This window comes from Canis lupus, chromosome 6 (genome assembly GCF_011100685.1).
Source record: "Canis lupus familiaris isolate Mischka breed German Shepherd chromosome 6, alternate assembly UU_Cfam_GSD_1.0, whole genome shotgun sequence".
Lineage (NCBI taxonomy): Eukaryota > Metazoa > Chordata > Mammalia > Carnivora > Canidae > Canis > Canis lupus.
The window spans coordinates 49,547,238-49,571,341 of NC_049227.1; the positions used below are offsets into that span (position 1 = coordinate 49,547,238).

Genomic DNA, 24,104 nt, shown 5'->3' on the forward strand with positions numbered 1-24,104 from the left:
TCACTTCAGGTCATTGTGGTCAGAGAACACTATGGAATAGATGGAATTTGAGCTATGTCTTAAAGTAATGCATCCCAATCTTTTTGTTTTGCTTCTTTTTTTTCATGGTCTAGATAAAAAATGGTAATATTTATACAGCTCTGTAGGATAAATAGAGGAAGTTGCTGTGGTTCAAAGGGGGCTGACTCTGGGGCTTTAGCTATCCTACAGAAAGCAGAGGAGACCACTAAGCTCTGCCTGTCTGTGCTTCATTTGTTTTTTGTTTTTTTTAAGTAAGCTCCATGCCCCTGTGGGGCTTGAACTCACAAGCCCACGACCCTGAGATCAAGAGTTGCATGTTCTACCAATTGAGCCAGCCAGGCACCCCTATGCCTCATCTGTAATACATGTGAAGTTTTGCAGTCAACCAAGGTTCTGTAATGTTGGGCAATCACTTTGTGTTATTTTTCTTATCTCTAAAATGGATAAAAATAGGGACTATCTCATGGATTGTGATGAAAATTAAATGAATTTATGTGCATAAGTTCTTAGAACTGTGCCTGACCCCAGAGTGACCTAATGTAAATGTATTATAAATATTGTTATTGTAGATAAGACTTGATAAAGCAAAGAGAAAGAGACAGTTACTATAGATAAGAGTTGGTAAAGGAAAGAGAAAGAGTATTACGAGTAAACACATGGAGGAGACAAGCACAATAATTTGCCATACTTGTTCTTAGGCATCACTAAAATAACTTGTTTTCTCCCAGTATATCTGTTTCCCTCTGTTTTCTCCCAGTATATCTTTCCCTCCCTTTTTCTTCCTAATCCACTTCATCAGTCTACTTCTTTGTCTTCCTATCCAACTCCTGAGGATTGGGATTGGAGGGACAGAGTTCCCACTAAGAAAGATGAGGCAATCATCTGTGACCTTTATTAACTTTCCATTTGTCCTTCCCCTAAATCTGAATCTGTCTTCTCCCCAGTTTTAGAAAGTGACTTGTGAAATGAGAGTCTCAGCCTGTTGAAGACTAACTCTAATCTAGATGTGTTTTTTTCCAAATCTCTCTCCCCATTCCTCTGAAACCTTATTCCCATCAATTATTCTTTCTTCATTATGTTTGATCTGTATTAACATCCTTCTCCCCTCAACCTGAAACTACAGTCATATCTTGTGCATTCTGAAAACTCTTAAACATCTTAAACGCCCCTTTAAACATCTTTTCTCCATAGTTGTTTCTGTTTATCCAAAGTGTTTAGAAAAAGAATTGTACTTTTATTGTCCCCACTTCACTCATGGCTCAGACTCCTGCAAGCTCACTTCCATTCCTCTGAAATATTTGTTGAACAGTTGTTCAGTAACTAAGAATACCAGAGGATAGTTTTCAACTCTTACCTGTTTTACTTCTGACATAGTTGATCACTCCTTGAACCTGACTTTCATGACATGACTCTTGGTTTTATTTGTACTTTTCCATTCTTTTAAGTCCCTTTTGTAAGCCCTTGTTTCTCTGTTCCTTCTTTAAATGTTAGTGTGTTTTAGGGTTTGTTTTTTTTGTTTTTTTTTTTAGTTTTTTTTTTTTTTCTTGTTTATGTATCCTACTTCTAGCTTCCACTTTTCTATTTTTTACCAGGTAATACATTAAATGGCATAAAATTAAAGATATTAAATGGTATGTACATTGAAAGATTCCTATCCTGGCCCCCCTTCCTGAGGCAATTATTAGTAATTTCTTATGTGTCCTTCCAGAAGTATCCAAAAGTAACCAATTTTGAATCTTTACCCTATCTGCCTTACAAAACCTGCCAACTTAAAGCAGGAATGAATTTTGAGTTTTGCCTTCGTTTTCATGAATGGAGAAGATTAGGATTGATACTGTACAAAACCTGGCTTATCAGTCATTGGATAATATATAATATAAATGTAAAATTATTTTTTAAATAATACTGCTTTTTTTCCCCCTTCCATGACTTACTAGGTTCCATGCTCCTATAGCACTTATTAATGTGGTAGATAATTCCCCACTAAACATTATAAGTGACACGATAGGTGCCACATTTGTCTCTTTCATCATTGTTTCCCAACATCAAGCATAGCGTTTGGTGTGGAGGTTGTGCACAAGAAATATCCCTCGAGTGAGTAAATGAATAAATAATGAAGTGGGTAAATTAAGAATATTGTAATACCAGTTTTGCTCTTTCTTCCCTTTTTTTAAACTTTTTTTCTTTTTTTCCCAAGAGGATCAGCCGTTTGATTATACTGGAGTGTTTGGGTGTGTGCACAATGTGCATAGGTGGATACTTTTTTTTTTAAATAAACATTGTGTTTCGATTAGATAATGAAATGATTCTTAGGATAAATGATAAATAGTGTGGTACATGATAGAAGTCTTGAGGAGAGTGGAGTTTTGTGTTCATTTATAAAATATTGAATAGGATTTAGGAATACTGCTAGCATTAAGCTAGTAGCATGTGACTTTTTGATTGTAAGAAATGTTAGTTCAGAAAGAAATACCGTTTCCTTTAGTTTTCCATGATCATGTGTGTGTCTTCTTAGACACGTGAATTTTTTTTTTTAATTTTTATTTATTTTTGATAGTCACACAGCGAGAGAGAGAGAAAGGCAAAGACACAGGCAGAGGGAGAAGCAGGCTCCCCGCACCGGGAGCCCGACGTGGGATTCGATCCCGGGTCTCCAGGATCGTGCCCTAGGCCAAAGGCAGGCGCCAAACCGCTGCGCCACCCAGAGATCCCCTAGACACGTGAATATAAATGTTCTACCACTAATAAGTTTTCTGGGTTCATGAAATTAAAGTAAGTTACATACAAATCAATGATTAAGAAAAAAATACATGGTAAAAGTGAAAATAAAGAGAACATTTTTTGTCTGTAAAAACATGGTCATTGGGAACTTCTGGAGCATTTTCTTTGAGAAGATATAGAGAAAAGGGGAAGGGATCTTTTTTCACATTTTCAGATTCTAGTTAAGTATTAGGCAATAATTATGAGAGTTGAAACTAGAGCCTTTATCTTCAAATGTTTAATCATTTATTTACTCTTTTGCTTGAAAGATACTGAGTATAGCAATCCTTGTAATGTTTACATCCTATATAATCCTTATAACTCAAACTTCTCAGCATGTAAGAAATAGTATTTGTCTATGTGTTATTTTCACTATATTTGAATTACATATTACTCCACAGGAAATCAGTTAATAAGATTCATGACCTTGGATCCCTGGGTGGCGCAGCGGTTTAGCGCCTGCCTTTGACCCAGGGCACGATCCTGGAGACCCAGGATTGAATCCCACGTCGGGCTCCCGGTGCATGGAGCCTGCTTCTCCCTCTGCCTGTGTCTCTGCCTCTCTCTCTCTCTCTGTGTGACTATCATAAATAAATAAAAATTTAAAAAAAAGATTCATGACCTTGCATAATAGTTTGTAACCACTACCACATGACTATTAGCACTCTGGTTCACTCTGTACTTACCTGCTGCCACTGCAGTTACGGTCAGCCTCCTGGATTTATTCTCTGGAGTTGAACTTCAGGGGGTTGGTTCACAAAGCAGTTTGTATGGAGACTTCCTATATAATTAGAATTTTTTTTCTTTCCTCTGCAACTCTGCCTTTTTAGCAGGAACTAGGAAATAAAGCTTTAAATTAATCTTTCCTGCAATTACAGGAATGTTTGCTGGTTCTGTAGATAAGTAAATCTTAATTTTCTATTATTTCTCATTGAAGTTACCTTTTATTTTAGCCAGATACCTGTATGTTTTCCTGTGGAAAATTTAATAAAACCCAAATTACCATATATGTTCATAATTATTATTTGAGATGTTCTGTATTACTGTTTCTGAAATAAATTTCATGCATGTTCTCTGTTCCACCATGCATGGCTCGTTAGACTCAAATTTAGAGGTAAATTTAAAATGCAGAAAGCGTCAGATGTTAGGAGGTCTACCTCCTCTTGGGATATTACGACAGCCTCAAAGACAGAGTTTAATTGCAACATGATAGAGAGTGCTAGCCCACTGAGGAGTCCTAGTCAGTGATCTGTGTTTGGATGATTGCCAAGATTTGCACCAGCCCCAAAGATCGGTGTGTGTGTGTGTGTGTGTGTGTGTGTGTGTGTGTGGTGCATGTGTTGAAATGGTCATCTGCTGTCTCATTTTGATATTGGACTTAAATCTGTAGGAAGAGTTTTATGGAAGAAAATTGATTCTTGCTGATAGAGAAGAAGTGGAACAAGAAGCAGATAATATTTTAAAGGATGCCGATATCAGTGATGTTGCATTCCTTGTGGTTGGTGATCCATTTGGGTAAGTCAAAGCAGGTATTTTGAGTTTTAATTTGCTTGCTTTTCAAAAACAAATCAGAATTATTCTGTTATATTTAAGACCTTTTACTTGCCTGGTCCTAAAAAAGTACTGTGTTTACCTAGGCTCTGAAATTTTATAAACTTTCATTATCTTTGAGATTATATGATCTGCTTGATAAGGATGTCATCATGTGTTAACTTACATTGGTTATCAAGCGTCAGTTCTAAAGTTTGTATCATTGCAGCTCCTGTTCTTTTAGAAGGTAACTTAGGATGTCAAATGACTTAACTAGTGTATCATTAAGTGTATTACATTATCAAGAGTCATACCTACCTTTTATTTTGCAGGTAAACCACAAGCATCTTCTGCTTCCTTTGTCCTTGTTTTTTTTTTTTTTTTTAACTTAATTTTTTTTTAAATCACCTTATATTTAGCAATATTGTCACTTTACTTGCCCTGAATTTAAAATCTGCCCAGCCTCAGGGCACCTGGGTGGCTCAGTCAGTTAACTATCTGCCTTTGGCTCAGGTCATGATCCCAGGATCTTGGGATCGAGTCCTGCATCAGGGTCCCAGCTCAGCAGAGTCTGCTTATCTTTCCCTTTCTGCCCCTCCTCCTACTCCTTCTGTCTTTTGCTCACTCTCTCAAATAAATAAAATCTTAAAAAAATATTTGTCCCGCCTCAAATTTTAATGTCTTGTATCCATTGGGAGCTCTATTCTTTGCCATTAACGAAAAGATGTGTTTCTGCTTGTCTAGTTAAGAATCATCAATCACAGGGCAGCCCTGGTGGCTCAGTGGTTTAGCTCCGCCTTCACTTGGGGTGTGATTCTAGAGACCCAGAATCGAGTCCCAGGTCAGGCTCTCTGCATGGAGCCTGCTTCTCCCCCTGCCTGCGTCTCTGCCTCTCTCTCTCTCTCATGAATAAATAAATAAAATCTTAAAAAAAAAAATCATCAATCACTAATGTCAAGCCAAATAGAGGAGTTCTTTGTTTCCAACTTATGACCTAAGATTTATGTCACAGATTAAGGAACATAAGGACAATTAAATCACTATGAACTCACCACCAAGAATGTTTTTCAAAAGAATGGAGTTATATGTGCATGTGTCTGTCAAAAAACAGTAATGTGGTGTGCCAGAGATTATGTTTCATTATTTATACCTGGTTGCAAATGATATTGTGTAATCACACATCTAAAAATATCCAAATTGTTTTAGCCTCTGACATTGTTTTTTGTAAAAGTACGTCTTCCTTCAAATTAGCAGTACCTATATATAGTTTTTAAGCCACAAAATAGTAAAATAAAGGGAATGAAAAATCCTATATCTAAAATGTCTTAGAACTCTTATAGGATTTTCTCATTGTACTGGGTTCCCGCCAAAATCCCATATTTTTTATAGTGACACCTTCTGAATTCACCAGATTTCCTTACCTGATGAAATCACAATTCTTAGAGTTACCTAGAAGAGTACTGTTAGAGTTACTTCTGACTCTCAGGCATCCAGTCACTGACAAAGTCCAATAAACCACTGCTACTCAACTGAGGTTTACAGGCTGGTGCCAGCCTACAAACTTACTAGTTCATGATGAGAACTACAGAAATTGAGAGTAAACATTTAGAAACTTGATAGCATTTTTTTAAAAGTAATTTTGTCTCTCCTGAGTCTCATAATAAAAATTTGGAACTTATATTTTGTATTATGTTATATTTTATTTTTCTAAATCATTAATTTTGATTACAAAACTGTTGTTCCATGACAATTTAGAACTTAAAAGTATTGGCCTTTCACTAGTTTGAGAAGCACTGCTTTTGACTTTTTTTTTTAACCAAGTTTTTTAGGTTGTTTTATTCCCTAGTTTATTTAATATAAAGCCTTTATTATTTAATACCAAGCCTTTTGCTTGGTCCAGATACAGACTCTTAATTCATTACCTATGTTGTGGTCACATTTATATTTGTGAAACCACAACTTAGTGGCTCAGTCTAATGAGCTTCTGCCTTTGGCTCAGGTCATGATCCCAAGGTCCTGGGATCAAATCCTGCATCAGGCTCCTGGTGGCTCTGCCTCTTTGCTTCCGCCCCCCCCCCCCCCCCCCCCCCCGTCTCTCATGAATAAATAAAATCTTTAAAAAACAAACAAACTACAATTTGAAAACCTTATTTGAGCTCAAAATGAGAGCTACTAGCTCCATCCGTTGGCCAGATATGAAATATAATGTCCAACCTTCCCTTCTACCTATGTTCTGTCCTTTTACTAAAGCCCTCACTTCTGCCAACCAGTTTGTCCCTTCCCCCATCATCTTGCTTGCTCATTCTATACATCTGTTCAAACTCTTTCCTTCATCTATAATACCCTTCGCTATATATCTGATTGTCAGAGGTCCAGCTGTCTCTTGAAGCCTAACTCAAATACCACATTCTCAGTAATGCAGTCCTTTATTATTCTGATCAGAAGTTATATCTCTTCCTAACTACTGACTTGTCATTCACGTGTTCTTGTATATTACTATTGTTTTTGATAAATGTATACACCTACTCTTTAGGTTTGTAGGCTGCCCTTCATACATTTTATCTCCCTAGCCTCTTTTGCAAAGTAGTACATATCAAATAAATATTAATGGAAAGAATTTTTAATATTTTGCCTGGGGTCACAAGGTGAGACCAGGCATATCTTGGACTGATGTTTATCCATTCAACAAATATCTTTGGAACACCTGTCTTACAACAGGCACTCCTACATGCTGGATATATGTTACATGATAAGACCTGAGGTTTACAGTTTAGTAGGGGAGGTTAACATCAATCAAAGAGAAAAAAATAAATTTAAAGTTTTAATAGGCCTTATGTAAGGGGGAAACAAGACTAGCAGAAATAGGCTAATTTTTGTGGGTTCATAGGGAAAATCCTCTCTATTGAGGTAATATATAAGCAGGTATCTGAGAAATAAAAGGAACAGCAGAAGGGAAGAACATTGTAAGCAGAGGTGAGCTGCAAGAATGTATTCAAGGACCTGGAAGGGGATGCCTGGGTGGCTTAGTGGTTGAGCATCTGCCTTTGGTTCAGGTGTGATCCTGGGGACCTGGGATCGAGTCCCACATCGGGCTCCCCACAGGGAGCCTGCATCTCCTTCTGCCTATGTCTCTGCCTCTCTCTATATCTCTCATGAATAAATAAATTAAATATTAAAAAAAAAAAACAAACAAACCTGGAAGGCCAGAGTGGAGCATAGTGAGTGGGCAGGGAGAGGGAGTAAGAAGGAGTTAAACAGGTGGGTGGGACCCAGATCATGTAAGGCCTTAGATAGGGTAGAGCTTTTGTTTGAAGTACTCTGGTAAGGGGTAGCCCAGGTGGCTCAGCGGTTTAGTGCCACCTATAACCCCGGGTGTGATCCTGGAGACCCGGATTGAGTCCCACGTCAGGCTTCCTGCATGGAGCCTGCTTCTCCCTCTGCCTGTGTCTCCGCCTCTCTCTCTCTGTGTTTTTCATGAATAAATAAATAAAATCTTAAAAAAAAAAAAAAGTACTCTGGTAAATATTTGAAGGATTTTAAGCAAGAATCACAATCTGACATTCTTAAATGATCACTCTTAAATGCTCACATAAGTGGATTTTTAGGGAAGCCAGGTGGCTTTGGTAGAGGAGAGAAAAAGACAAAGTGGGAAAAGTTCAGAAGGAAGAATGCCAACATATATGTAGTAGGTGAGGAAAAGGAAAGAAGCAAGTTTTCCAGAATTCCAGCTTTAGCAATTTATCAGTTTTCCATTCTTTTAAGTCCCTTTTGTAAGCCCTTGCCAGTTCTTGAAATGATGAAAACTCCTAGGGAAAATAATTGGGGAAGACAAGAATTGGTTCTGGAAATGTTTTAAATTTGAGATGTCATATAGGCAATGTGATATCTGAAGGGGTTATCCTCAATATGTGGCTTTTGAGGTCATGAGTATGTATGGGGAGAGAGGGAGAGACAAGGTGTTTAAAGCCAGAGAAATGGATGAAATCACTAGGAAGGAACAAGGGGAAGACAGGAAGATCAAGCCTTAGGGAACTTGAATTTTGTGGTCTGTCAACCCTCAGAGGAGGAGAAAAACCAAGAGAATGTGTTGTCACCGAAGCCAAGAAAAGAGAATAGAGAGGAAAGAGTGGTTAACTGATAGACTGCTGAAAGGTTGGGTCGAGGAAGAGGACAGAAGAGTGTAAATTTAAAGCCATAGAGTTTGGAGTTTTTCAGTGGTGGTGTTATGGAGGAGTTGGTGCTTGAGCTGGGTCTGGGTAGAATTCAGTACATGGAAATTGTGGAGGTGGTCTACAGGGGATGGAGGGGGAAGGGAGAATTGCACATAAATAAAAAATAAAAAAATTGAGGCCAACAAAAATGTACCTTGATGCTGTTACTACTCTGCTGAAAAACCTTAATGACTTCATGGCCTAAATCTTTTAACAGTTTATCTGTTTTCTCTGTCACCTACTCTTCTTTTTGACTGTGCCAGAGCCTAGTTGTACTCCTTTGCCAATTCATAAATGTTTTTGCAGTATTCGTCTTCCATGTCTTTGCTTAAAAGACTTTTCTTACCAGTTTGTTTCTTTTATTCCCAATTATATTGAGATTTAATTGACATACAGCAGTGTGTAATTTTTGATATACAGCAAGATGACTTATCTGTATTGTAAAATAATTACCTCAGTAAGTTAACATCTATCATACAAAAAAAAGAAAATATTTTTTTTCTTGTGATGAGCAATCTTAGGATCTACTTACTCTGAAATATACCATACAGCACTGCTGACTCTAGTCCTCCACAGTTTCTATTCAATAAAATAGATTCTTTAAGACCCAGCTACCTCTTCCATGAATATGAATATTCCATTATTTTATTCAGGAATGAGTGCCTGGCTTCCTCTCCTCCCCTCCCCTCCCCTCCCCTCCCCTCCCCTCCCCTCCCCTCTCCTCTCCTCTCCTCTCCTCTCCTCTCCTCTCCTCTCCTCTCCTCTCCCCTCCCCCATCTCCTCTCCCCTCCCCTCCCCTCCCCTATTAATTTACTCTATATCATTAATTAATTGTGTATAATCCTAGATTCAGATTTGTGTAATAATTATTGTACTATAGTTATTTTTCATTTATTCACTGGATTACTATTGAAATATAATCAAGAGGGATCCCTGGGTGGCGCAGCGGTTTGGTGCCTGCCTTTGGCCCAGGGCGTGATCCTGGAGACCCTGGATCGAATCCCACATCGGGCTCCCGGTGCATGGAGCCTGCTTCTCCCTCTGCCTGTGTCTCTGCCTCTCTCTCTCTCTGTGACTATCATAAATTAAAAAAAAAAAAAAAAAAAAACACAAAAATATTAAAAAAAAAAAGAAATATAATCAAGAGATACAGTAGTTGGAGACAAGAAAGATGATAGTAGGGAATATGTACATTTTAATTGGGTCTTGAATTACGATTTGTATGCATTAAATGGATACACCTGGAAGGGAATATGGAATGCAGCAAAGTACTGAAATTCTTCCTTATATACAACAACCACCACAAGTTATTTTTTAATTTCAAGCCCCTTTCGACTTATTTGAAATAAAACTTGAAAAAGAAAATTACTTAAATTTTTTATTCTAGTATCTTTTAAATTATAGTAAAGTTTATTATAATATTTACCACTAGCCATTTTTAAGTGCAATTCAGTGGCATTAAGTAGTGTAATCATCATTATCATCCACTTTTAAATTCCTGAAGAAGGTAATTGAAATTAAGTCAGTTCATGTAGTTTTCATCTTTTCCCTTTTGTCCAGGTTATTGATAGGAATGTGGAAGTTAATCACATAAAGAATGTAAATAACCCTAAAAAAAATAGTACATCAATAGATCTGACCCAGTCATGTGAGAGATGACAGTAAGCTTTCTGTCCCCATAAAGAATAGTTGAACAGGGTCATCATTAAACCATTTTTTTTTTAAGATTTTATTTATTTATTCATGAGAGAGAGAGAAGCAGAGACACAGGCAGAGGGAGAAGCAGGCTCCATGCAGGGAGCCCGACGTGGGACTCGATCCTGGGACTCTAGGATCATGCCCTGAGCCAAAGGCAGACAGACACTCAACCACTGAGCCACCCAGGCGGCCCTAAAATCAAGTTTAAAATAAACATATCAAGTCTTTTTTTCTTTCTTTTTTTTTTTTAACATACCAAGTCTTATATATTCAAATTGGTCACCTTTATGTTCTTTATTGGCTCCATTGACTAAAACATTCTTGAATCTCTTGAAATTGCTTTCAGAGCAATTCCAAGAAGCAAGCATATTATTAAGCTAAATTTATTATTATTTCTGAGCACATGGCTCTATCGAAAACCATGTATACATACACACACATATATATGTGATTTTGAACAGAGCCACATGCCCTAAAATAGTAATAAATGTCTTTATACACATACTTTTCCAATCACCATAATTGAAGTGTTTTCATGACCCTGGACTAGAAGGAATGCCCGGTATAATGCTTTAAGCCTGTGTTTCAAACCAGTTTTTTTTCTTTTTCGTGAAGCAATATAATTTGGGTAATTGTGATGATAAAATACCAGTTTTTCATAGCAGAAATCTGAGGGGCTTATTTAATCACATTTATGGCAGCTTCACAAAATCAAATCACTTTGCCAGGTCATTAAACCTCCATAGTGCACCAACCACATCTGGTCATTTTAGATGAAGTTGTGATAGAGATATAATTTTAAAGTAGGTTTACTTTCTGCTCATCTATTCAAATAATTTACCAAGTAACTAATTCAGTTTTCCTTAATATTAGTGTTAAGTAGTAAAATTCTGTTAAAGATGATATTAAAAACATTCTTTATAACTGGCATTTATATTGTTTTTTAAAAGCTTACTCTAAATCAAATTAATGATTGTTTTTCATACTAGTTTTTATTTTATGTGTGATTAAAAACAGGCTTCCCTGGTGGGCATTTGTTAATCTGTTTCTGACTGCCTCATGGGGTGAAAGCCCTTGATCTTCCTACTTGGTATGCATTGACCAGTTGACAGGTTCTGCTGGTTTGTATGTACTTTCTCAAACATGCTAATGTTGCTTTCCCCAGCAGGGCCAGGAGTTTTCATCAAGGGGAAAAAAGGCCCTTAATAATGCAGTTCTAAATTGATGTGGGGTTACATTTCACAGTATCCATATTTATATTTACACATATTCTCTCTTCCCAGTCTGTCTAATTATAAGCATTAGATTTGTCTCAAAAAAGAAAAGGCAACAGGATATGCACGCACATACACGTGCTCACATACTAATTACATGTACAGTAACCAGACTGAAAACAGTTATAAATAAAATCACTGTTAGACAGATGTAAAATCCAACTACGGTTATATCAGATAGAACCCTAATATAAAGGCAAAGAATAACAGGCTACAAAAATGTTCTGTACCATCTGCCTTGTTGTATTTCAAAACACAAAAAAAGAAACCTTCAAAAGATAGCAGAAATTGGGACGCCTGTGTGGCTTAGCGGTTGAGGGTCTGCATTCATCTCAGGATGTGATCCCAGGATCCCGGGATCGAGTCCCACATCTGGCTCTTTGTGGGGAGCCTGCTTCTCCCTCTGCCTCTGTCTCTGCTCCTCTCTCTCTCTGTGCCTCTCATGAATAAATAAATAAAATCTTAAAAAAAAAAAAAAAGCAGAAGTCAACAAGTAGATCTAATAGTTCCATAATTTAGAACTCAGAGCAGTCATTTTAAGAGTCTAAGAAGGCCCTGAGCCCAAAGTGATAATTGCCGCTCAAGAGTTCAGTTGCTAAGCTTACATTCCACAAATGTCTTTGCAGGTATTAACAGGACAAAAGAGCAAGTCAAACTTCCCTTTCTCTGTAGCTGCCAAGGCTGCTTAAGAGTGTAACAAGTGCAGTTCAGCATTATGAAGGGCATGTGTAGACTTAACACTTTTCTTGTCAGAATGCCCAGAAATTGAGGAAAAGCAGCCCCCGTAACCCTATGATTGACCTGAACTCATGAAATATTATACCTTTATTGTCTTAAAAAGTCAGTGTGGTTACTTTAATCCAACTTGATCTTTCTCACTACAGGGCTACCACACACAGTGATCTTATTTTGAGAGCAACAAAACTGGGAATTTCTTACCGAGTTATTCACAATGCTTCCATAATGAATGCAGTAGGCTGCTGTGGTTTACAGGTAATACTACTAAGAAAATATTTTTTTATGGTAGTTAGCAAAAATGTTTTGGAAAACTACAAATTGCAGGTAGATTTTGTTACATATTGTGAATTTTAAGATATTACTATTTTTTAAAAAGATATTACTATTTTATATAATACATTAGTGGGTATGAAATTTTTTAATATTGAATTTTTTATACTATTTTCCTATAACTTAGATCTTTTTTCTCCTCATTGGAATGGACCACTGAAATTTAGCTACAGAAAGACTTTAGTCTTAAATCCAACTCTGGCATACAAAAACAGGGAAGTTTAATCTAATTAAGTTGGTTAAGTTTTCCTAAAGCCTTCTCACATTCTTCCAGATAACTTACTCTGCATTGCTGAAGCATGTTTTCTATACAGTATTATTTTCTATGCCATCAAGAGCATCGTGATGCAGCATTTATTAAAAGAATCTGCAAAAGAACCAAAAGCCATTCATATTAGGCTTGTAAGCCACCTTTGTAATAATTATTGCTGTATAAAGTTGGTTAATTTTTAACCATCAGTCTTGATTCTGAGGGGTTAAAAGAGTGCTCCATAACTGTTTCCAGGGTTTTCTTCCAGGCTGCCTGATACTCATTTTCCAAGTCTGACATTTGTGTTCTGATGTTTGTATACATATATGATCTATGACAACTATGACTGCTCATAGCCAACAATGGTTTTAAGACCTAATTGCTTGTAAGGACCCCTTCCTATTTCAGATATATCATAATAGGGGGAAAAAATGTGCATATTAGGATCTATGAAATGAAGTATTCCCTAATATGTCATCTTGGAATGCATAATTTAAAATAGATATTTACAACAAGAAGATAGATCATCATTGGACACCAGTGCTGTATCTGTGGCTTTAGAGGTGTCTGTTTTTTCTGTATTAACTGGAAAGAGTATCTCAATTTAATTGATATCCTGATATCCTGGCCAGTCATCTCAGAAATATTGCCTCTGGTTCTGAAGAATCAGAGAAAAGGTATAAATGATTTACCTTTTAGCATTCATCACTCTCTTAGTTATTACATTTAAATTGGCAAAAAATTTTGTTCTTTGTCTTCTAATAAAGTGCATATTTTAAAAAAAAATCTTGCCAAGTAAGTCTGTTTCACACTTTAAACCCCTTCTGAACATTGCTGTGTTGAAGTAAGTAAATGGAGTTTCTTGGTTCTCAGTCCAGTATTCTCTTTCATAGACAATGTGCTTTTTAAGAACTGATGGTTGCCAAGAGAAAGGAAAAAAAGAAAGGAATAAATTAATCTTGTGATAGACAGAGATGGGTAATAAATCTTAAGCTAATGGAGTATATATATTTTTATATTGGTTTTGTTTTTATTTCTGTTAGGAAAAGTTAACCTAGCCCCTTTCCATCATTTTTTGGTCTAACTTATCATAACTTATCATTTAAAAGTTTTTGTTTCTTTTTAAGGATAAAATTTTTTAAAAGATCCTTGTCTTCATCACATGTATATCTATCATTCAGACTGGCAAGAGCTAAACTAGGGTGACCCTGTCCTCCTTCTGATCCTCTAGATTGGTAGAGGGGTATAGTGTTATTGTTCTCATGTTTAAAATAGGTGAAGGTATTTGAGAGGAAATTTACTGTGAGAATTGGCAGTCTCCAAATAAGCCCTTAAAATCATATCCACATGGTACATAGATTATTTTTTTTTAATTTAGTTTTCTCTCTTCTATAGGATTTTTCTAGGCAGCCACAAAGCATTGTTTCCCCATCTTGGTTCTATTCTCTAATCTGGGTATGCAAATGACTTACTACTTGTGTGAAAAACAGGAAGTGCCTTTTTAGGTTCTGTCTTACGTGTTTGATGAAATCTCTATGAAAATATGCTTTTTGTACTGCCCAAGTTATTTATATTCCAGGAGAAAGAGGTTATTAGTGATAACTTTTATACAGTTTTCTAAGATAAAAAGCATTAAAAATACAGTCATTATATTCATGACACTTTTAAATTTTAAAACAAATGTATGGATATCCTGCAGAATACATAAACTGTGGCAAAGTCCCCTTCCTTATAATTTTCTCTGCGGTATTTCGATCAGCATTTATGGGAAAAACAATAACCTATACTGGTGGTTCTCAGACTTAGTATTCATCAGAATTACTTATAGGACTTAGAAAAGAGATGGCTGGCCTTCCCCTCAGATTTTCAGATATAGTAGATCCGGGGCAGCAGCCTAAGAATTTACACTGCTAGCAAATTCTCCAGTGATGCTGAAGCTGCTAGTATAGGTGTCCATTTTGAGAACCACCAACCTAACAGATAAAAAATTTCTTAGAAAGTTAAAGAACTCTACTGTCTTTCTTTTGGTTTGGCAGAATTGGAAAAGTAGATTTTAGTTCCCAGAAATACACTTGCTAAATGTAGAATGTGTTACCTTGCCATGCTCTCTTTCTCAATTATTTAAAAGGGAAGTGGGCACCACTTTCGAAAGACACTCTGTCATCTCTGAGAAAGGCTTTCCCATGAGTTACTGGGAAAACAGCCATCAAGTTATTGAACTGAAGTTCTGGTTTGGGTGCTATGACAGACCTGAACAGTACATGCTTTGCAAAGTTTTTTTTTTTTTTTTTTAAGATTTTTTTTTATTTATTTGAGACAGAGAGCAAGCGAGCATGGGCAGGGTTGGGAGGCGATGGGAGACGAAGAAGTTACCTCCTCACTTAGCAGGGAACCCGACATGGATCTCGATCCCAGGACTCTGAGATCATGACCGTAGCCGAAGGCAGACACTTAACTGACTGAGACAGCCAGGTCCTTTACTCTTGTTTTCCAAAGCAGCACAGAGAGAGCTCAGAATTGACTGCTGAGTATTTTTCATTCACTTTGTGGTTTCTTAACTAGCAGAAGACTCTTGATTTTCAGTATTAATGAAGGTAAGTAGTTATATAGACTAATACTTCTAAACACACAAAACCAGTTGATATGCAGTCTATCATAAGCATGCCATAAAATAGGATTTTTTTATTCCAAACCCCATAGTTCCATGAAAATTTTCCTTGTTAGGTGGAATGTGTATTGAGACTGTCAAGTTAAGACAGGAATAATAATCTGTTTTTATTCAACAAATATTGTTTACCTACTTACTGTTTCTCTACTAAGTGCCTTTGGATACACTGATAAAGCTGTCCAAGAAGGTCCCTGCTCTCAGAGAGCTTATGCCCTAGTAGGAAGGAGAGGCAATAATAACAACAAATAAATATCAGATAGTGAGATGTATAAGAAGTTACAGTAGACTGGTATATGTTAGAGAGTTGACTTTACTGTTGGAGTTGGGCAGTCAAAGGAGGACTCTCTAAGGTGGTGTTATTTAAGATTAGATATGAATCAAGAAGGAAGTAGCATATTCCAGTCACAGGGAATAATTTATGCAAAGACCCTAAAATGGAAATGACTGTGGCTCTTCAAAGGAACCAAAGAAGGGTTTATTGGAGAGTAATAGGGAGGGGAGAAGCAATCTGAGGTCAGGTAAATAGATAGGGTTGGATCACTAGGCTTTCTAATCCAATTCCAGTTTTTGGATTTTATTCTTAGTGAATTGATTGTATAGAAGAGTATAATGTTTAATTTACTTCCAGACTCTGAAGTCTCTCCTTTTGTCTTATGAAAAATTAGTAGTTCTGGTATCGATACTAAGTATATGTATGTTAAGTGAAAGAAGGATGACACAGAAGATCATATATTGTAAGATTTTGTTTATATAAAATGTCCAAAGAGGGGTGCCTGGATGGCTCAGCGGTTGAGTGTCTGCCTTTGGCTCAGGGCGTGATCCCGCGGTCCTGGGATTAAGTCCTTCATCAGGCTCCCTGCATGGAGCCTGCTTTTGCCTCTGCCTACGTCTCTGTGTTTCTCTCTGTGTCTCTCATGAATACATAAATAAAATCTTTAAAAAAAAATTGTCCAAAGAAAGCAATCTATGAAGACAGAAAGTAATTAGTGGTTAGGATTGAGAATAGCTATTACTTATAAATGGGCAGATGGGATCTGATTGGAGTGATAAAAATTTTCTAAAACTACATATGATAGTAGTTGCAACTTGTTTACTATAAATCATTGAATGTACACTTAAAATGGGTGAATGTTATGGTATGTAAGTTATATCTCAAAGTGGTTTAAAAAATGAATTACAAGAGGTTTGCTAGATGAACGATAAGGTAAATACATTCCCAAAAGGGAGAAATGTTCAGTTAAAGACGAGAGTCATAGAAGCACTTTGAGGAATCTGCAAGATATTACAGAAACACACACACACACCACATATACATACATATGTATCACAAAACCTTGGTTACCTAGAGATTAGTTAAAACAGCAAATATATATGTTGGATAAGAACTGACTATATATTGGGTAGAACTGGCAAAGGAAAAGTAATTATGAAAAAAAGGTTTACAGTTTAACTGCAAATAAAAGGTCTTGATTTTACTTTTGCTCAGGGAGTAACTAAGGAGTGCTCTAACTTCTCTGGATCCGGATAGTCAGGTTTCCTAACTGTAAGGGGATGAAGTGGGGATAGGGAGGAATGCTGGACAAGATCAGTGGTTTTCAAAGTGTACCAAGATCTATGAAGATGCTTTAGCAGTTCTGCAGAAAATGAAGTACTTGAGACCAAACAGCAAAGAATAAATCCCTGAGGAGCCCAATCTTTATCTTTAACCCTATTGATATTCTGTAAGAATTTATTTGGAGGGGGCACCTGGGGGCATCTGCCTTTGGCTCACATCATGATCCTGGAGTCCTGTGATCGAGTCCTGCATCAGGCCCCCCGCAGGGAGTCTGCTTCTCCCTCTGCCTATGTCTCTGCCTCTTTCTCTGTGTCTCATGAATAAATAAAAAAAATTTTTTTAAAAAGGATTTATTTGGAAAAAAAGATTTGGCATTAAAAAGTACGGAGAATACTAAACTAGGTAAACTCTAATGTCTTCTAGATTTGGAAGCCAAAAAGCTGGCCTATTTTCTAACTTTAGATAGAGGTTACCTTGACCAAAATTGATTAGATACTCAAATTTTCATTAAGTAAATCTTTGGATTTTTCACAATTTAAATAATGGTTATAAATACATATACTTAAAAATCATGTTCTTTGAAATTTCTAAGTAACAGATATCTCTAACACTTGTGTAATTTGTATTTTGAAGATATCTCTAGTCAAAGAAAAATCCATCTATTGTGAAGAGCCAGGCAAGTTAGTTATATTGCAGCATTCCCAATAACAAAAAATTGGGTGGTTTTTTTGTTTGTTTGTTTTTTGTTTTTTTTGTTTTGTTTTGTTTTGTTTTTTGTCAATACACAAAAGGCAAAAAGAAGTCTTTTTCTTGAATTTTTCAAGTTAAGCATTTAGTACCTTAATCATGCAGAATCAAAATTGCTTTCATTTACCATTGTTTCTGCTTAGGAAGAATTGTTTTTGCTTTTTGTGGGATTTTTTTGCTTTATTTTGTTTTAAGGATTTTATTTGTTTGAGAGAGAGAGAGAGTGTGTGTGTGTACCAGCAGTGGGGAGGGGCAGAGGGAGAGGAAGAAGCAGACTCCCTGCTGAATGTGGAGCCCGATGTGGGACTTAATTAATTCTAGGACCCTGGGATCATGACCTGAGCAAAAGGCAGAAGCTTAACTGACAACTACCCAGGCACCCTAGAAGAATTGTTTTTAAAAAATAACTCTATTTTCCTTGATGATAAGTGACATATACATATAAAATTGGTAAAATACAGTAAGTATAAAGAACATGCACACATCTGTAGTTTCACTACCCAGATATAACCATAATTAGCTGCCAGTTTGGTATATTTTCCTTTAGTCTTCAACTCTTATCTGTATATATTGACCCGAAGGTGACAAGCTGAATAAAGAAGAAATTACAAATTCTAGCATATTTTTTTTGTGTGGTATTTATCACTTCTTGTTACATTTGTGTAATAGAACAGATTCTTTTTTAAAAAAAAATTGGTGACTAAAATGGTTCCGAGACATTTTAAAGGACAGATAAATGAGACAGTTCAGTGAAACCAGATAGCAATGATTTCTGCATACAACTGCATTATCAGTTGCGGCTGACTTCAGGGAAAAGGTTGTATAATTTTTTCATCATTATGAAATGCTTCCACTTTCTCTGTTGCGTGAGTGACCCTAATTATTGCCATATGTTCTGTTTATATAATACATTTCTACTTTGGAAAAAAATGTATATTACTTTTAAAAAGTAACAACTCATTTCCTTCCTTTTTTTTCATAATACAACACTCATTGTAATAAACAGCATTGTTTTGACCTTATAGTAGTTCTTACTGGTAGTTTTCAAAAAGCATTGAATTGATTTCAGTGTTGTCCAGGAACTAATGTAGAAATGATAAAGTCTAACCTAGTACAGAGAACCCTAAACTAGGTAATAAGGAGATCTGTGCCCTCTATGTAAACTTAGAAGAACTCATCTAGGTAAACTCCCTATTGTTTTAGTCACTTTGGAATTATTTTGACCACCTGCTGAATCATGGGCACATTAAAAATGCTTTTTCTTTCCTTTCCATTTCCACTATAACTTTTTGTTTTGTTTTGTTTTGTTTTACAATTTTATTTATTTGAAAGAGAGAGCAGAGGGAGGGGCAGAGGGAGAGGGACAGCAGACTCCCTGCTGAGCTCCCCAGGGAGCCTGAGGCAAGGCTCAATCCCTGAGAGCTTGACCTGAGCCCAAGTCAGACACTTAATTTAACCACCCAGGAGACCCTCAACTGTAACTTTGTAGTCAATATTTTAATACCTTATCATCATTCTCTCCCACATAATAGTTTTCTTTATAAGTTGCAGATGCGATTGTACCATTTTTCTACTTCAACAATCCTGGTAAATCCTCATCCTGTGTAGAATATTCAGTTATTTGTATATGTTTATGTGTTGGGCATATTATAAACTTCTTGGTTTACTCATCTTCACATCTTCCATTGTACTTTGTCACAGTGCCATGCATATAATCAGTATACAACAAATATTTGCTGAGTTGAATTGTTTATTTACTTATCTTTCCCTCCCCACCCCAAGCTGATATATCTTTGGAATTATGAACTTTAATTTAAAACTCTTCCATTTAATTAGTATCTGAATTCATTCATACATGATCATATAAATTTTGTGGCTCTTTTGTCTTCAACTTTATCTATGTACCTAGTATGTGACCATGTGCATAATCTTTCTTAGTGTCAGCAAAATCAGTGTTTCATCAGTGTTAAGAAAAATGTTTGTGGGAATTAAAAAAAAAAATTCCAAGGCCAATATTCTGTATAGAAAATTGGTAACTCTTTAATATGTGGTTTTTGTGGTATGTTTGTTGACGACTCTGCTGGGTCAGCTTTCTTTTTTTACTTCACAGATTTAACTGATCTGACTTAGGATTTATATTTATATGTACCTTTGTGGAGCTTCACAAAGTTATTAGCAAGTTAAATTTTCTGATTTTCTATATGTAAAGAAATTTTTTTAAAAGATTTCTTTTAGAAAGAGCACGAGCAGGAAGAGGGGTACAGGGAGAGGGTTAGAATCCTCAGGCTGACTCCCCACCAAGGGCAAAGCTGAGATCATGAGATCATGGCCTGAGCCAAAATCAAGAGTCTGACACTTAACCAACTGAGACACCCAGGTGCCCCAAGAAGATGTTTTTTAACTTAAAAATCACCAGCTGTTTTTCATCTGAATATAAAATGACAAAGCATTAAAACCTAATTAAAATGGATTTTATGAAACAGCTTCTGAAAAGAAGGAAATATTGGTGGCAGTGAGATGAATTAGAAGATAGTTAAGGTTCAGGCAAGTGGCATTGAGGACTCAAACTAAGGTAGTGGTGAAAGAAATGAGGTCAGTTCTAGATAAATTATAGAGCTGGCATTGACAGGAATTGTCACATGGTAAGCTGTCAGGAATTGGATACTTGTTAAAGGCCAGTCAGGCAAGATAATTGCTTAATGCCATGCTAAGGATTGCCCAAGGGTTCCCACCTCCCTTAGGTTGTTCATACCGTCTTGTAATTTCCCCATGATCAACTTCCCCCATCCTGTCTCCTCTTTAAGATCAAGTTTATATTCTGACTTCAGATGTCATCTTCTGGTGCTTTCCAAGTGGGGATAATGCTCAACTCTTTCAATACAGCCTGTATCTCTTTTTTTTTATAATTATTATTTGCTACCTAATATTTGTCTTTCTTGTGCATCTTCTTGCTTTAAATATTGCCTAATATATAATTAAGTGGTTCATTTTTGAGTTTTTATCTTCAATAGATGAAAACATAATCCAATATCAAGTTAGATAAATACTGCTTTCTTTATAACTTCAGGTTAAAACTAAAAAAGACCTGTATTTATATACTGTTCTTAAAAAAACAGCTCTTTTTGTGGTCTCTAAATTTAGATTTGCATTAATAACATTTTGGGGGAAAATGATCACAGCACAAAGGCTAACATTTATAAGACAGTGCTTAGACTTTTGCAGCCTCATTCTTGTGACAGTATGATTTTACTCCAATTTATTTTATGGTTTACTGGTAAGTCCTTGGATTGTGAAACACAAAGGACTGATCTTTCTGTTCTTTGAGGGACTGACATCTTAAATGGTGCAACTGTTTGCATAATGTACCAGAATTCGTTGAAGAAGTTTGCGGCACTGCCATGGGAATGGTTACAGTCTATAAATCAGGGTCCTAGAAAGCAGTGCTTATGTGAGGTTTTCTTTAATCCCCCAAATTAGACAAGTCCAAGAAGCTTTTCCACAGCATGCTGCAGCTAGTGTTTATATGTGACTAGCATCACAATTCTCTCTTAAATAATCTATCCCTTTCTTTCTGAATGAACATTATACCTTCATGAGTATATATATTTCCATAACTCTTAAAATATTGAAGACCTAAAGTGTATGTTTCTTTAACCTCGACAATTTTCTTTTTTACAGAGTAATACCAATATTTCAAAATCTGATCAAAGATGCCAAAAATCCTTTATAGAATGTAAACTGTTAAATTTATCTGAATTAAAGCATACAACAACAATAAACATCATCAACCTGTGTTATTTCAAATATTTGGCAATATTTTTGAGCTTACTCCAATAGGAAAAGCGGTTGGATTATAGCAAGACACAGCATTTTAGAACATTTTCAGATCATCATTATAAACATCGTTTTTATATCATCATGTTCCTAATATTTATTGTTTCTACTATCTGCAATGCACTAAGCACTCTACACACTTTATGTCATTTAATCCTTAAAAAAAAAAAAAGCACATTATTAGGTTTATAGTTATACACATCTTGCAGGGGAGTTTCTTTTTAAAGTCAGGAAAATTACTTGTCCATGATCACCCAGCTAGGAAGAACTAGAGCCATGGCTCCAGAGCTTTTGCCTGCTCTCTGAGGTATGAGCAAGACTACATTCTCCATGAAGGCCACAGCTCAGGTTTGATTCTCACTTTTATACCTATGCAGAACGTAACATCTGGCATATAGTGGATGATCTGTAATAAACATTTTTTAGATAATTTTGCCTCTCATAGAATAATAACAATAGCAGAACCTTCCAGCAGGGCTAGGCGTATTCCTTATAGCTTGGGTGAAAGTATTCCAGGAATCTTACATTGGAACGCATTGGAACTCATCAGGTAGATGAATTTTTAACAGAGAAACATTATATGTGGCAAGAAGATTGATGACTGAATTCTTGGAGTTAATGGGTCTTTCTACACCGATCTGAGAATTTGACTGCCACTGGATGGCAGGGCTTCCATAGACTTTTTAGACAGTTTCCAAGTAGACTTTGGGAATAAAGCTCATTGGTAGGTAAATTGGAAGTCGTGGCCATGTAAAGGACTTGAAAGGGCATCAGACACCGCTGCTGTGTGGACCAAAGAGAACATTTACTACTGTGGTGACAGATTTGATCCCCAACCCATCTCGGGTCTGGTTCTCACTTTTTGTTTTGTTTATTATCTTTAAAATAGTAAGTAGTGAATTGTTCCATTAGTAATTGATGTTTTTATTTTTTCTAGTTGTATAAGTTTGGAGAGACGATTTCTATTGTTTTTTGGACAGACACTTGGAGACCAGAAAGCTTCTTTGACAAAGTGAAGAAGAATAGACAAAACGGCATGCATACATTATGCTTACTAGGTAAGGATTTTGGAGTTTCCTTAAAGCACAATATGGAGTGGTCATATTGTTCTCATTTTGTTCTGTGGATGACTAGCTAGACGTAAGAAAGGACCCAGTCTAACCACTCTGCATGCTACACGCTTTCCCATACTCTGGGATGTATGCATTTTCCGTTCCAAACACCACATGGCTATTCCTGCCTGCATGCTACTCCCCTCCTACTCCCCGCCCTCTCATGGATCCTCTCCAGCATTCTATATCTTACCCATTATCCATCAAGACCCTGTCAATTAACTGCAGTTCAGCACACCTGTATCAAACGTTGATTCTTACCAAGTGCCCTTCTCTGTATGTTCTAGAGATGTTCTCTGAATACTACAGTATTGATGCTATCAGAATCACAGATTTGAAACAGACTCTGGAGATCATCTTATTTTACAGATGAACTGGAGGCCTGGAGATATTAAATCATTTTCCCACTGTGTTACCTACCTTAACTTGCTATATTTTATGCCCATTTTAGAGTTAGGTTTTTTTATGGAACACTAAGGAAATATTAGAAATACGTCCTGCCCTCAGGGTTTTGAAATCTAGTTGCTAAGTACAAAAGTTTAAAGAACAATTAAGTTCTATTGTATGGAGAGGCAGGAAAGACAAGCCAGAACTTTGGCTCTTGAATTCTCTTTCTAAGAGCTGCTCCTTTTCTTGGCTTTCCTGGGAAAAGACAAACAAGGCTAAACAATCTATCTTCCTTGCTCCATTAACAAAAGCAGGAACAAGGTGTGAAGTATAAGATATCATGATTCCAGATCCTCAAACCATAGATCTCATCATTTAATCATCTGGAATTCTCATCATTTAAATTAGTATATATTTATTGGATGCCAGCTGTGGTCCAGACCCTGTAGGGATTCGTGAGAATATACCATGTTAGAAAACTACAGAGAATTTAAAATGTACTCTGAAAGATAAGATATACATGATGTAAAAAAAAAAGATATACATGATGTAATTAGATATTAACAAAATATAATAACTATATAGATATTTCAAAGAACAAAGAGCTTTTGAGGGGAAGTGAACACAGACTTCATGAAGGAGTTGGGACTTATGCTACTGAAGGAGTAGTTTAAGATGGGCTGGTGGATGGGTGGTAGTAGAGCCACGTGAGTGAATTTATTCAGTAGACATTTATGGAGCATCTGCTGGGTACTTTGCATTTCTAGGTGCTTACTAAGGTGAATAGAAGATGCTTACCTTCTAACAAGTAGAAGTAGAAAGGAATAATTGTGGCCTGTGTGAAAAAAAGGAAAGAATATTAAGACAGGTCTGGTGTGAGATCAAATATTCAATAATGCAGTCTTTTAATGCAGTTTGATCAAAAAGCATTTGCCTGTAAAAATCCTTCCCAACACTCCTCATTTTTAAAACCAGGTTCTATAAAACAT

At 36.3% G+C, this 24,104-nt stretch overlaps 1 protein-coding gene across 2 annotated transcripts in view; it reads left to right on the forward strand.

Moving 5' to 3' along the window:
• DPH5 (diphthamide biosynthesis 5) overlaps window positions 1-24,104 on the forward strand; it is a 36,243-nt gene that overhangs the window by 5,130 nt on the left and 7,009 nt on the right. For both annotated transcript variants that reach the window (XM_038541190.1, XM_038541189.1), the window contains 3 exons: window positions 4,172-4,296; window positions 12,379-12,487; window positions 22,554-22,674. In XM_038541190.1, coding sequence (XP_038397118.1) covers window positions 4,172-4,296; window positions 12,379-12,487; window positions 22,554-22,674 — 355 coding nt within the window. The remainder of the gene's footprint in view (window positions 1-4,171; window positions 4,297-12,378; window positions 12,488-22,553; window positions 22,675-24,104) is intronic.